This window comes from Cydia fagiglandana, chromosome 7, assembly GCF_963556715.1.
Source record: "Cydia fagiglandana chromosome 7, ilCydFagi1.1, whole genome shotgun sequence".
Lineage (NCBI taxonomy): Eukaryota > Metazoa > Arthropoda > Insecta > Lepidoptera > Tortricidae > Cydia > Cydia fagiglandana.
Genome location: NC_085938.1, coordinates 12,796,829 through 12,812,206, shown reverse-complemented (window position 1 = coordinate 12,812,206; position 15,378 = coordinate 12,796,829). Strand labels below are relative to the sequence as shown.

Below are 15,378 nucleotides of genomic sequence, written 5' to 3'. Positions count from 1 at the left end.
GTATGATTTTCAGGTAAAACTACTTTTGACCAACATGCTCAGTCAAAAGCAGTTTTGCCTGTTTTTGTCGGTTAAAAGTTCTTTTGACCAGTTCACAATTTTGACTGCAACATATACATTTGAACTTGAATTCGAAATTCGAATGGCATTGTAACGGCGATGGAGCTTAGCTGAGCGATCCTTCTGTGACCAGTGAATAGATTAGTAATTCTAATTACTGCATATTTAATTTTGCATCTTGATTTTCAATACAAGTGCAACAAAATTGATGGAAATAATTTAACTTTCGCACGTTATGATATTACCTGTACAAATAATTGTAGTATTTTGTAAATATAAGCTATGAAAGCCAACGGTGCATGCAGAAGTGAAAAGTATAAGAAACACCTGGAACAAACTGCTGATTTTCTATTGATTTGACTCTACTTTGAGTGCATTTCACGCGCATATATATTTACATATGAACAGGTTGCATTATAAGAAGCACTATAAGGCCCACTTGCACCATTCCACTAACCCGGGGTTAACTGGTTTAACCTGAAGTTACCATGGTTACCAGTACAATTTGACACTGAGTTAACGGTTTAACGCTTACCCCCGGGTTAGTGGGATGGTGTAAGTGAGACGAAGTAGAAATGTGGTTCCTGAATCACGAAACTCAAGAATAATCAAGATACTGAGCTAGCTCTCTGCCCCGTCGCGAGGACATAGGTCATTAAGTCAAAAGTAAGTAATAACTAATAAGACCTAGGTCATACTATAATCAAGTTCGTTGTACAGTATAGGTACTAACCTATTGACTTCTGACTCAAGAACTCTCTATTTGAACTCGCCGCTCTATAGCTTTCTGCCCTTCCTGTAAAGCGTATATGTATAGCGAATATAATTCCTGGGTTACTAATACCGGTTGACAGTCGATTTCTATTTAAATTTATAACGATGTCTATTACTTATGTTACGTTATGGCAATGACAAGTGCAGCAGAGCTAGGATAGGCACGCAGGCCTAAAAAAACACTTTATAATTTGCCCTTTGAGTTATTTTTAGACCTTTATTTTCTATATTACGGATGACTCACGCTAGACCGGGCCGGGGCCGGGCCGGAGCTTCCGGGATAAATACCATTGAATTCGCAGTATGTATTTATATTTATATATTTATGCAATAATGTATAGTGAATAAAGCGTGTATCTGGTATGTATACCTACACCGCCAGTCTAATCATAAATAATAAGCGTAGGATGATCAGTTTTCTGTTAAATTGAAGGTGCAATGTACATTTGCTTTGAAACAAGTAAAGGCAAATTATTCAACAACTATTTTGATCTTAAGATGCTTGATCTGCACTGTTATTTTAGCGGCTTACCGATCATTTACTTCAGGATGGCTTCCGCAACATCGAGAATATACAAATGTTTTATCTTCAACGTCATCAGTCATCACGCTCGCAATATAAGCGACAAGTATAGGGCCCGTGCGCGTTGAAGGATCTGTCAACTTGTGGCCTGAGTCGGAAACATAATATATGTACATTGGCCAAAGCTAGTGCTACCATCTACCGTTCTCGTCAGTACGTTTCCTTGTAGGTTCTGCCATCTTGTGGGCTACATCGTAAGCATAAATGATACATTTACCCGCCAAAATTCTGACGGCACCTAAGCTGCCCCCTATACCTACCTAGTGCATGCACGGGGCTTATAGACATTATTAAATATCAAAGTTTGCGATAGCCACCTTTCACAATACACACCTTAGGGAGACTTCCCTAGACGACCCAATGTAAATGTAAGTATAACCTCCGATGTCATGTCACAGATGTCAACTTATACCGGTTTACCTAATGCGAGTACTTAGTAAGCGCTGGTGATGCTGATGCATATTGCTGCCCTGCTATTATAATATTACTGACAATAGACGTCGATAGATGTTACGTAATATCTACAAGGGGCGAATGCTGGCAATTTGTCTTGTTGGCGACATAGCTTAGTGGGTTATATCATAGTCATCTAATATTATACTTTATAGACGTACGAAGTTACAAAACTGATGCTTCCTACTTTAAAATAAATTGTGTACAATATAAAATACCCTGTTTGTAGGCATGTAGTAGTTATTTACGATACTAGTGTAAAATTCGCAACCAGTGGTGAATTTTAAAACACGACATGACATCGATACGAGTTACGAATTGCCTATTCGCACGTGCATCGTACAACGTTTTACTTTTTTGCTTTTTATTTTTGACGTAGTATGTCGTAATGGCGCACCAGATGTACCTATACTGTAAATTTCATTATAAGTCAGGTTAGCAGAAAATCCTTTTAATAACTTTGTTCGTCGGTGATAAATTTGTGTACAGCTCTCCAGATAGTAAGCAGACTCCGAAACAAATGAACACTTGCATTACTTGCATCTTCAGAAGTGTCTCTAACGTTACTGATTTTGTGTAGGTACGTTGGTACATGAAAAAGACTTCACTATATATGGAGTCAGCTAGAATATAAAAGGCAGAAATCACAGAAAAATATATTTTACATATACATATAAGTAAGTAGGTACATTACGTACCTACATACTAATACATGTTACAATTATTTTTCCGTATACATGGACAGATTTACATAAAACAAAAAAAAATTGCAATTTTTGCTTGCGAATGGCACTAATCAAAAATCTATAAAGTTGAATCTTGCACAGTGTAGAAGTAATACGAGCAATAAAATTTAAACTATTTCGCCGCACTGGCCAAAAACGAAGGGGCAACAATTTTTTAATCAAACTATGTAATTATTTTGTAGATTTAGATGAATGTAGTCCAATGCTTGCACCACAAGTAAAAAAACCTTAAAAACAGATTTACAATGTAGATACCGGACATAATTAATATTAATTATTATACTACTTGTAGAATACCTACCAGCTAAAATGAATAACATGTATGTAAGTATAAAGAAATGAATGAATGAATTTTTATTTGCGGAATACGGGTTACATAGGGTTGGTATCAATTTTTACCAGTAAAGTAGTAGTGGTAGTAGTAGTAGTAGTAGTACCTAATAATAATCACTTTATTGTAGACAACACAGGTTTACAAACACACAACAACACTAACACTGGCCTAGGTAATAATTGATTTAAACCTAAAGGCATAATTCTAGTTCCTAGTATGTTCATATTGGTATGCTCATACAAGTATATAACTAAGTATATTTAAATTACGTTAAAACTTGTTCTCTCTTTATAGAGGTATTAAAAAATACTTAAGACCCAGCGATGTATTTGTACCTCTATTCATACTCACACTAAGTATATATAAGCATTAGGTACTTCAAAGTTCGAGAGAAAAATGTGAACCGTTTACCATTTGAGGTCTAATAGAACCAATAACCGTGCCATGGGAATGTATGGAGTGAACCATATACCTACTTTAGATAATATTCAAGCCGAGATACTGCTCGAATAATTACGGTATCCTAGATAGTAACGTAATATTTTACAAAGTAGGATAATATATCATAGGCATTTGATGAACATTTTGTCGACATCATTTCATAGCGGTTGATTATAAATCTAGGGCTTATACGGAATACATATTATGTATATTGCACCTAATAGGTAATAAAAGCTACGCAAAGCACGAGATCCAGAAAAGTAACAAATAGCGATGGTGGACGTAAGTGACTCTAATTTGTATTAGAACTTATAATATCTTATTTGTATGTCTTTCCATATCTCAGAACCATGGGGTCCCGGATCTTTAGAAGGCATGCGTGGAGCCAAAGCCTACATAACAGCACAGAGGCTCTTTAATAAGACAAGTTTGATGTTATGTAATACACCAGCTAGAACCCATTCACGGGTATAAATAAATACCAGTAAATCGGTCAGTGGAGAAGAGTGCCAGTTATGGTGTTGAATTTTGGCTGGTCAAGATTGGGCTATTGCTTAGAGATCCGGACACCTTCCATAACAATGTTTCTAGGCGTTATCGAGGTAGTTTAGTTATAAAATTAGAAAGTGTTTATTTCACGAATGTCACAGGCATTATATTGAAAATAAAAATTAACGGATATATCTGACAAATTCAAACGCAGAAACCTTGTGATTTTCATTGATTTCCTTACAATATACGCGTACAACATGAAACAATGACATGAACTATCCGCGTAATAATTGCCTACATTTATTTTATTTTATTTTATTTTATTTTATTTAAGCACACAGCGCACACTAGGTACCTACTATATTTATAAGTACAGTTGGTAAGTAGGTAGGTATGTACATATTATAAACGTTAGTTCCACTTAATACATGTCTTCATCAATGAAATAAGAAATTTATATGTAGACAAGACGGGTCCGGACAGATTTACACCTTCCATATTAATTAAACAGAAATAGCATTCAAACAGAGACGATGAGATCAAAGATACGGTTATGCATGGACATTAGACATTGACTCGAAGTTTGACAGAGCTGCGACCTATTTAGACCAATGTTTGCCATCAGTCGGGTTTAAAAAAATAGTAACCTTACAATTTAAAATCAGTCTACTAAGAACTATATTCGCATAGCTAGTGAATTTGATCGTTTTATTTCAGCATACGAGAAATGCAAGCCTACATTATTTAATTTAACTGACGTATCCGACGTTTCATCTTGTTATTGTCGCAGTTTTCGTAGCGATGAAACTCTGACGTCTATTCCAGGAAATGAAGTTAGGTTAACGAGAGTTTTCTAATGTATGTTTAATTCACTGACATTGTTTTGGTTAACGTCTTAATATTTGACAGGAGATATTTATGTTAAACTCTGTTGAATCAGATATGTTTATTATATCTGATTCAACAGAGCTATAATGAAAATAAAAGTTGTTTTTTTTTCTAGTTATGTTAGATATGGTAGTGTGGTTTAGATACGTGGAAGTTAGTCTTGTAAGTCATCGGTGTTATATTTTTTATCAGATATACATATCAAATGCCGAAATATAACTAATTTACGAAAATGAACATTTTCTTAAATCCACATTTTATCTGAACTTAAAAAACACTCCATAAAAGTAGGTCGGGTCACCCCATAAAAGTATTTTTAACCATATTAAAAATTTTATAGTATGAAAACAGTCTTTCGGCCAAACGAAAATTTGGAAAGCCAAATTCGGGTGGGAACCATTTGGTCCACAAACGTTTCTGGCCAAATTCCATAACAAAACGAATATTTCCATCTACTTACACTTGCAAAAAACCTAACGCCTTCATGACCCTTATAAAATTATGTAAACATCCGCTAATAAATTGCATGCAGGCGCAAGCCGCTTCAGAAATACCTAAATCCCACAATTAGGATCATCTCGCGGCGGGAGCGCCCGCGCCAGCGGCGCCGAACCGACATGCCTAAAAGTGCGTTATTTATTTATTTTAACATCCTCACTTGCCAGCACACCTTAGTATCCATAGAGCCACCGATTAGAAGACACTTATAAGTTAATATTGTCATATCCATGCGCGTGACGCTGCGCTTATCTCGCCACATGGATTTCGGTTGCTACGACAAGAATTCCGGCGAAGTGGAGTGCTACCTCGAAATACGTAAATAATTTTTACTAAGCGCTTGCACCCGGTGATTTAGCAGCTTTATTGTTGTTGTGGAAGATCGCATTGTAATTGATATTTTTAGTTGGATTCGGCTTTTTGGGTTGTGTAAACAGGCCGGGCTCTTCTGGCATTAGGTCCGTGTGTCAGCGCAGTCTGAGCTTGTTTGCCGAGTCAAACGCTGTTATGAGCATTAGTTGTTATAATATTTGGAGTATTTAACAATAGTGAGTGAAGTTTACAGGAGAGATGCGCACGGAACTAAGAACGATGAGTACTAGACGTGACAATATACCAAGTCGTGAGTACTTATCCGTTGGTAGGCTTCGTTATCTAAGTTGTCATAAAGCTCTAATATTTGCGTCTGAACATTTTAGATTGCGATACGGGTACTTCTTGCGCAATCACGATACAAATGCGTAAGTACTTGCCTTAGTATCCTGCTTGGTTTCATAACAAGAGTGCATTATTAATCCTTTTGTTTTGATGTAGAAAACTTAATTGCATCTTTTACTTATCCATTTATTGACACTGGACGAATTATCTATTTATTTTTAGTAGAAAGTACCTATTTGATATTTTTATATTCATAATTTATGATCTGTCTTCGTGGTTATGAACGAAGTAGTTTTATATATTGTTGAATTGAAGCACCCTTAAGTTTATTTGTAATGTCTACTTCATCCTTACGGCTGCAACAATAGATACCTACCTATTTATTGCAATTATTGAATTTCTTTTATACTTTATTTACTTACAAACTTTACTTTATAGAAATAATTATAATATTCTCTGGCACAAGGTGCTACTTTGGCATTATCAGGACGATTTCTTCTTACATAAAAAGTTGAGGGTGCCAATGTATTTGCCAACGCCAACTTAGCTCAAGCCTGACCAAAGAATATAATACTGACTCTACGTTATAAGATCTGCATTAAAATTAGACCTTTATGCCCTCGATAGAAATGTAAAATTTCATCTGCTTAAGCCTATTCGTCCTGACTAAATGCATTGACACCCTGTTCACAAACAAACCTTTGCTTGAGATTGATATATAAGTACATGAATCAAGAGCTGAGTGAGTGTTTTATCGGCGACAGCCAACCCGGAGGCGGTGGGCTGTGTGGAGCGGTTCGCGACCTTCATGTCTCTGCTCCTGGTCATCATTACATTCCCATTCTCGCTGTTCGAGTGTTTTAAGGTAATATTTGCCATTTCTTATCAATTTATCCAACATTCTTATTATACAAATTCCTTATACCTCCAGAGCTAGGTGTTACTTGCTTGTTGCCGAACTATTAACACTGCATACTCGTAGGTACCCGTTGTGTGCGTGCTACGGCCGCTGACTTCTGTCCTAAGGGCTAAGAGTGTAGCCAAAATTGCCTGAAAATAAATAATTCGATTCGATAACATTCTTTAGAATCGTCTATAAAGGCCTGAGCCCAGAAATAAGACACTTAGGGCTGATTTAGACGGCGCGCGAACTCGCGATGCGATTTTAGTTCGTTACATTGCGGACAATGGGTTACGTTTATTTCAATCGACCGATCAAAACACGCAATGTAATGAAACTCGCATGTGAGTTCGTACACCGTCTAAATCAGCCCTTAGACTGGTAATGCGATGATACATACACATATTCAGTATTGACTTCCTTAATTATAGGTGGTGCAAGAATTTGAACGGGCCGTGATATTCAGGCTCGGCCGATTGAGAAAAGGCGGCGCGAGAGGCCCTGGATTGTTTTTTGTGCTGCCATGTATAGACACTTATAGAAAGGTGGACTTAAGAACTGTGTCTTTTGATGTGCCGCCTCAAGAAGTAAGTACCTTGTTTTGGTATCATTCATTAAATATTAAAATATCACCTAGCATTGTGGTATTATTGGTGTGACCAGAGCTTCGTATAGGTACTGTTAAATATACCTGATACAACACGCGTCAAGAGGCCTATGTCCGAAAATTCTTTCTCATAGCTTCAACTTCTAAATATGCTTAATTTAACTTGCGCATTTTTAATGTTAGGTAATATTTCTAATCTATTGTACTTACTGCTTACATCGCAGTGAGATCAAATATATGTGTGCAACTCACTCATTATTAATTTAAATATATTTCGCTATACTACATAGTCGTAGACTAAACGTTTGAGTAGATTTTATCCTTGCATTTAAAGCCTAACGGCCAGAAATGCCCTGTTTAACATCAATAGAGCGAATGTTATATAAAAATCAGCGACCGTATCTTATAACACTGTAAACATTTTCTCAGAACATCCCGACTGTAAAAAGGTAAACGCGTCAATGATTTTTATTGCCACGAATTCAGTAGTATTGAAACAGTTAACCCCATTCCTGCTAAGATTAATTGATGGGCCTCTAAACTATCAATCAACGGTTTACAGCGTACAAACAATCGGTCTTTGAATCCCATTGTCTAATAATAGTTGGATTTAGAATGCCGAATCACAGGTTTATGCCGAAAAGTAAAATGCGACCAGAAGCGGTGTCATGGTCGCGTTTTTAGGGTTCCGTAGCCAAATGCCAAAAAACGGAACCCTTATAGATTCGTCATGTCTGTCTGTCTGTCTGTCTGTCCGTATGTCACAGCCACTTTTTTCCGAATATATATTAAGAACTATACAGGGTGATTCATGAGACGTGAGCAGGACTAATCCTGCACACTCAGTAACTGATAATTGATCGATCTCCGTCGTATTTAGGTAAAACAACTACACTTTTTCCTATTTTTCAACTTTTTGGTGAGGGCAAATTTAATTCTCTACAATCATGGTCACCCTACAAGACCTAATTAATAAACATAAAACCTCTTTTACGAAGGAAATAAAATGTCAAACCTTAGTGAGATACGAGTTTTCAAAAGTAACCAGAGCGTGATGACAGTGATGACATTGAATTTGACACAGAATATCTGTAGTTTAGTATTCTAATTTTAGGGCGACCATGCATGTCGTAAATAAATTGAAAATTTTTTTTTTCAACACTAGTAGAAAATTTACGTCAATCTCACTAATACTGATAGGAAACAGTTGCTTATAATTTACAAAATGCGCAGTGTTAGTCCTGCTCACGTCTCCTGAATCACCCTGTATACTGTTGAAACTTGGTAAGTAAGATGTATTCTGTGAACCGCATTAAGATTTTCTCACAAAAATAGAAAAAAAAAACGGGCAAGTGAAAATTTCAACTGTCTAGCTATCACGGTTCGTGAGATACAGCCTGGTGACAGACGGACGGACGGACGGACGGACGGACAGCGAAGTCTTAGTAATAGGGTCCCGTTTTACCCTTTGGGTACGGAACCCTAAATAAAACCGGGCAAGTGCGAGTCGGACTCGCGCACGAAGGGTTCCGTACCATAATGCAAAAAAAAAACAAAAAAAGCAAAAAAGAAAACGGTCACCCATCCAAGTACTGACCCCTCCCGACGTTGCTTAACTTTGGTCAAAAATCACGTTTGTTGTATAGGAGCCCCATTTAAATCTTTATTTTATTCTGTTTTTAGTGTTTGTTGTTATAGCGGCAACAGAAATACATCATCTGTGAAAATTTCAACTGTCTAGCTATCACGGTTCGTGAGATACAGCCTGGTGACAGACGGACGGACGGACGGACGGACGGACGGACGGACGAACAGCGAAGTCTTAGTAATAGGGTCCCGTTTTACCCTTTGGGTACGGAACCCTAAAAAGAATAAATTTTGGGGCCCATACTTAGAACTGAAACTTAATTTTTTTTTTCATCAAACCCATACATACGTGTAGGGTATCAATGGATAGGTCTTCAAAAATGATATTGAGGTTTCTAATATCATTTTATTCTAAACTGAATAGTTTGCGCGAGAGACACTTCCAAAGTGGTAAAATGTGCCCCCCCCCCCCCCTGTAACTTCTAAAATAAGAGAATGATAAAACTAAAAAAATATATGATATACATTACCATGCAAACTTCCACCGAAAATTGGTTTGAACGAGATCTAGTTAGTAGTTTTTTTTAATCGTCATAAATCGTAAACCGCAATTTTATTATGTTACTTGCTGCTACGGAACCCTTCATGGGCGAGTCCGACTCGCACTTGGCCGCTTTTATCACCTATCATGCCATGCGCCACTTTCGCACTTACATATTGGTTAGAACGTGGCAGGCATGATGACAAATTATACCTAAAGAGAGTAAAGAGCCGACCATCTCAGCCCTACAGTACCCTCAAAATTATCGTAATAATCATGTGCCTTACGGAAAACGGTCGAAGAGAACCAGAGTCGGTAACCGCTAACAATTGTGGTACTTAACAAACATGGTAAAATTAGTGCAAAGTGCAGATTATAATTGCGGCGCGCCAATAAATGGTCAATATCATAAATCGGTGCGCGCGCGTTTATTTTGACATGCGAATATGCGCGCGGGAACGGACGGATCGCAGATCCGACCTCAATCTGCAGCGTAACGTAAACTAAACGGGATTCTGCAGTTCGGCCGTTATTGATTTTAGATTCAGGGTTTGCATGTTTTTATTAATATTGAAATATACTTGATGAGCTAGAGTTTAAGGGAATGGCGGAGTATTGGCACGCTACAGTTGAGAGCTAATTTGATTAGATACTTAGGCACATTAGATTATTATTTTTTCATTAAGTATATTAATTGTTTAACTTAAGTTTCCTTGAAGTATACTGTTTACCATAACATTACAAACATTACAGTTAAAAACAAAAGAGGTAATATAAAATTGATTAACTTATACCAGTGGTTTTCAAAGTGTAGAAAGCAAATCCCCAAGGGTTTGCCAGAGATCGTAAAGGAGTTCACAGCAAGCGACAAGTAGACATCACCAGACTTTCTTAAATACAAATGAATGTTATGTTTATTCGTCATGTGCTTCACATATCATCTGGGATATTGATGAGGTTTAGTGATACGCGGGCTAAAATGTTTTATACGTTTATCAATTACAACATGTAATAGATTAGAGCTGTGACTCTAGGCGCAAGCTACTTAGTTCGCCTGATGACATTTTCTGAGTTCAAATGTCGTGGGAAGCTGGCAGACGCAGGCGCCTACGTGCTATCAGCCTTGACACCACGACGACTTGCAACCTTTAATTGATAAACCAGGACCAATATATGTATTTACTCACGTCACAGGCTCAGTAACGCAACCCCAATAGGACCTTGGCCTCAGGGCTAAGACACAAGTCTCACCAAAGACAGTATTTTTTCCACTTTTAAATTTATTCTAAGCTTAATACGACGTATGGTATAGTAAGGAAGACATTTCTACTTGTTAAAAAGAGCACTTTTCCAGCCAGTTCGGTACTCCGAGGTCGGTCAGTGAAACAAAGACAAGAAAGTGATTTTTGTTACGAATGCAGCATACTTATGAATATGATATGAACCTATGCTCAATATCAGATTATTAAAATTAGTATGCCGTAGTATTTTTGATACTTGATATGAATGTGAACCCTAAAGTACCTAACTATTTTTAATAATATGATTGATTTGGCTTTATTCAGCGAATAATTTGGAGTTTATAGAATGTACGCACGGTAGGTAACGCACACGATACTCGTTCAACGTTGTTTGATCGCCTTATACACGATGGTGCAATTTATTTTTAATTTACCGCCATTTCCTAGTATCAACTTTCATTAGACCAAGTCTAGCATATGTTTTAAATCTAAATTTCAGGTTTTAACAAGAGACTCCGTGACAGTAGCTGTGGACGCCGTAGTGTACTACAGGATAAAGGAGCCTTTGAATGCAGTCGTCAAGGTAGCAGACTACAGGTAATTAGAGTTAGACCGTAAAAAGTCTGCAGCGATTTTGACAGCCCTCGCAGTGCTAGTGTTGTTTTAAACGTCAAACTTCTATGAAATTATGACGGGTAAATAACACTTGCACAGCGTGACCTATAAAAATCGCTGCAGACTTTTCTTGGTGTAACTCTAAACAAGTTTCAATACCGTTCACCATCGTAATAATGAGCTATCTAACAACTGTATACAGGTTGATTCATGAGACGTGAGCAGGACTAATCCTGCACACTCAGTAATTGATCGATCACCGTCGTATTTAGGTGAAACAACCACACTTTTTCCTATTTTTTAACTTTTTGGCGAGGGCAAATTTAATTCTCTACAATCATGGTCACCCTACAAGATCTAATTAATAAACATAAAAACCTCTTTAACCGTAATGACAGTATTATGATTACGAAGAAAATAAACTGTCAAACTTGAGTGAGATACGAGTTTTCAAAAGTAACCAGTCCGTGATGACATTCAATTTGACACAGAATATCGGTAGTTTAGTATTCTAACTGTAGGGTGACCATGCATGTCGTAAATAAATTAATAACTTTTTTTTTCAACACGACTAGAAAATTAACGTTAACCTCACTAATACTGATACGAAACAGTTGCTTATAATTTACGAAATGCGCAGTGTTAGTCCTGCTCACGTCTCCTGAATCACCCGTATAGATTCGTCTTGACATACGCCACCATAACTTAATCTTTAGTTGTTCTTGTATACGTAGGATATGACAAAATAATTCTCGCAAAAGCAGAATTTGACCTAGTCTCGTCAAGCGCGATGTTATTAATAAAGGTTATAAAGGACACTATACTTTAATACGGTTCCTATCCAGGAATTACAAAAATGGAAAAAAGTTGTAAAAGAAGTATTTTATATGATTTCTACAATACACAAAAAAGGGGAACAAACTAAAAGTGTGGATTGTGTCTAGACGGCTCCTTCTTTGAGATATTTTTCTGTGAAATTTAATATTAGTGGAAACTCGACGCTTTTGTCCAGGATTTTCTTCATGCCGACGCGTTCATGTCTGTATTTCATCAAGTTTATTACTGTCTTCAACCCTTAGATGTAAAAACGATGTAAATTGATGTCTGTCTCAGAACTTTCAAATGAAGATATCGCTTTTGCAGTGCTGCAATTTTCTAATTCATTATATATATAAAAACATCGTTTCAGCGTCTTTTTGATTTATTAGTGTTATATATATAATAAGGGGTAGACCTAAGTTTACATGCGCCTACTAGAGGGTAGTGAAACATTACTGTATGACAGTTTGTCAGTCCTGAATTACACACGATAGAGCTAGCTCGGTGTTTCATTGCTGCTACTGGATATACCTAAAGGCCCCTTCTAGTTACATACATAATAATATTAATAATTAGTAGGTCTATTTATTGATGTCCAATAAACTTAGCAAAAGTCAAATTTAACTATGAAGGTTACATTGGGCAGCTTGATCGTGTATACGTGTCACTGAAGGCGTAAACCCTGAACCAACCTGAACTATCCTAATGAAATTAGCTAGGTATTCCATAAAAAAATGCTATGTAATTCGCCAATATTGTATGACAATTTCACATATACAAATACATTTATTTAACAGAAGCATTGCATTTCCACAACGGACACAGCATGAATCGTGGCCTACCACATATTTTTTTTATTTTTTTATCTACCCAGCGCATCCACACGACTGTTGGCTGCGACGACGCTGCGCAATGTGCTGGGTATGCGCGACCTGGCGCAGCTGCTGTCTGACCGAGAAGCCATCAGCCACATGATGCAAGCCAATCTGGACGAGGCCACGGATCCGTGGGGAGTCGAGGTGGAGCGTGTGGAGATGTAAGTTTGAGAAAGTATTGGCACGATGTATCAGTCACAGAATTTCCGGTAAGTGACTGCCTGGCTAGAAAGCCTTTCGCTACATGATGCATACCAATTTAGACAAGGCCATGGATCCGTGGGTTGTCGAGGTGGATCGTCTGTTTATTTATTAAGTCGTATGGCATATTTTACGATAGGCTATTCATCATCATCATCATCATTTCAGGCTATATACGTCCCACTGCTGAGCAAAGGCCTCCTCTCATGCGCGAGAGGGCTTGGGCTGTAGTCCCCACGCTAGGCCAATGCGGATTGGGGACTTCACATACACATTTGAATTTCTTGGCAGATGTATGCCGGTTTCCTCACGATGTTTTCCTTCACCGAAAAGCTAGTGGTAAATATCAAATGATATTTCGTACATAAGTGCCGAAAAACTCATTGGTACGAGCCAGGATTTGAACCCGCGACCTCCAGTTTGAAAGTCAGACGTCATATCGGTCACCACTGCTTATTGATGATAGGCTTTTAATTAGATACAATTTTACAGTTTTATCGAGAAATAATAAGTTAAGTGTAAGTGCTACATATAATAATTACATATAAAGAATCGGATGTTACAGTCATCAAAGCAGCAGCCTTTCATCGTCTCCCTGATTAACTATTAGCCATATCTGGACAAGCATGCAGCAGCAAGCAGCATGGGGTGTGTGCAAATGTTGGTCAAGCAAAGAGATAATACTTAGCTACACAGCTAGACCTCGAGAAGCTTTATTTATTACAGGAAATTTATCTATTTGAATTTTTGGTTGAATACCGGTGTCTCATTCCATCGAAACATTTTACTACTTATCTCAAATTCTCTTGTCAACGAGTTACAGTTAGGTTAGGTTAAGTTAGCTAACCTCAAGGCAAGGACCATCCTCAAGCTTGAGGTAGATAATATAGCTTACACAGCTATATTACCTTAAGCTTCAGTAACTAACGACAATTTCCTCTGCCGTCCAGCAAAGACGTGAGACTGCCGGTACAACTGCAACGCGCCATGGCCGCCGAGGCCGAGGCTGATCGCGAGGCGCGCGCCAAGATCATCGCGGCCGAAGGCGAGATCAAGGCCTCCAAGGCCCTGAAAGAGGCCTCACTAGTCATGATAGATAACCCTATGGCCCTTCAGGTTAGTTCGCATAATCGCACTGATACTTACATTATACAAAATCCAAGATAAGGAATTACTGTTCCCTTTTTACCAATGTGATTCATAATTAATGAATTATCTTATACGAGTTTCAACTGTGGTTGCTGAATGCTATGCAATTCTTCGCCTTTTTTATTTTATTTAAATAAAGCCTTGTCAGTCTTTAATATATAGAAAGTGAAGGAGTACCTAGAATTGAATTCGTTTTTACAGTTCGGAAAGGCCTCCGTGACATTCTAATCCATTTTATCAAAGCAAAGTCGGCCAATTAAGAAAAAATTCAATAAAATTGTATGGTGTTTACGAGGCTAACGGCGTCGTCAACACCATACAATAATCCTTTTTTTATAGGAATACTGTTTAATTATAACATTTTATGTCCTCAGCTCCGGTATCTTCAATCATTGAATACCATATCAGCGGAGAAAAACTCTACAATAATATTTCCATTCCCAATGGATTTCCTGAAGACATTTTTAGGAGTTCCTGGTCCAAGCAATTCGTCATTACCCATATAATTAATTAAATATATTTACGCGTTATGGCTACATTATTATTTTTACTGTGATCTGCTTAATGAACCTACTCGTAGTAATTTTAAGGAAGGTGGAATATTAGTATACTAGATGAAAACCCGGCTTCGCTCGGGTAAAATAAATAATAGTAATAGGTAATACTCATTATGAATTAAGTAATTATTTACTTTTAGACTTCAAACCTTCATCAAGGCGGTTACAAACCTATCTCATCTCAGAAAACTTTAAATCCTTAACATTAACTCGAAAAATTTGCTATTCCGATATATCTAAAAACAAATATGTAATTAAAAAAATCTCATCTGCTTTTCTGGTAGCAGTTCGGTTCTGTAAGGGTCGCAGTTCTAACCTAACCTAACCCACTTCTGGTTGCAGTTTGGTTCTATAAGGAT

At 37.3% G+C, this 15,378-nt stretch overlaps 1 protein-coding gene across 6 annotated transcripts; it reads left to right on the top strand.

Moving 5' to 3' along the window:
- The first annotated feature begins 5,246 nt into the window (after positions 1-5,246).
- Positions 5,247-14,998, top strand: LOC134665880 (band 7 protein AGAP004871-like). Of its 6 annotated transcripts, none has more exons than XM_063522912.1 (8): positions 5,247-5,398; positions 5,968-6,009; positions 6,691-6,791; positions 7,259-7,414; positions 11,303-11,400; positions 13,112-13,273; positions 14,264-14,429; positions 14,837-14,998. In XM_063522912.1, exons 1-8 carry the CDS (start codon positions 5,389-5,391, stop codon positions 14,966-14,968), a joined length of 867 nt encoding a protein of 288 aa, XP_063378982.1. In that variant the 5' UTR covers positions 5,247-5,388; the 3' UTR covers positions 14,969-14,998. The 6 variants fall into 6 exon arrangements, with proteins under 6 accessions (XP_063378982.1, XP_063378985.1, XP_063378983.1 ...); XM_063522915.1 differs by having other exon boundaries at positions 5,247-5,587; XM_063522910.1 differs by lacking the exon at positions 5,247-5,398 and adding an exon at positions 5,620-5,891.
- The last annotated feature ends 380 nt before the right edge of the window (positions 14,999-15,378 follow it).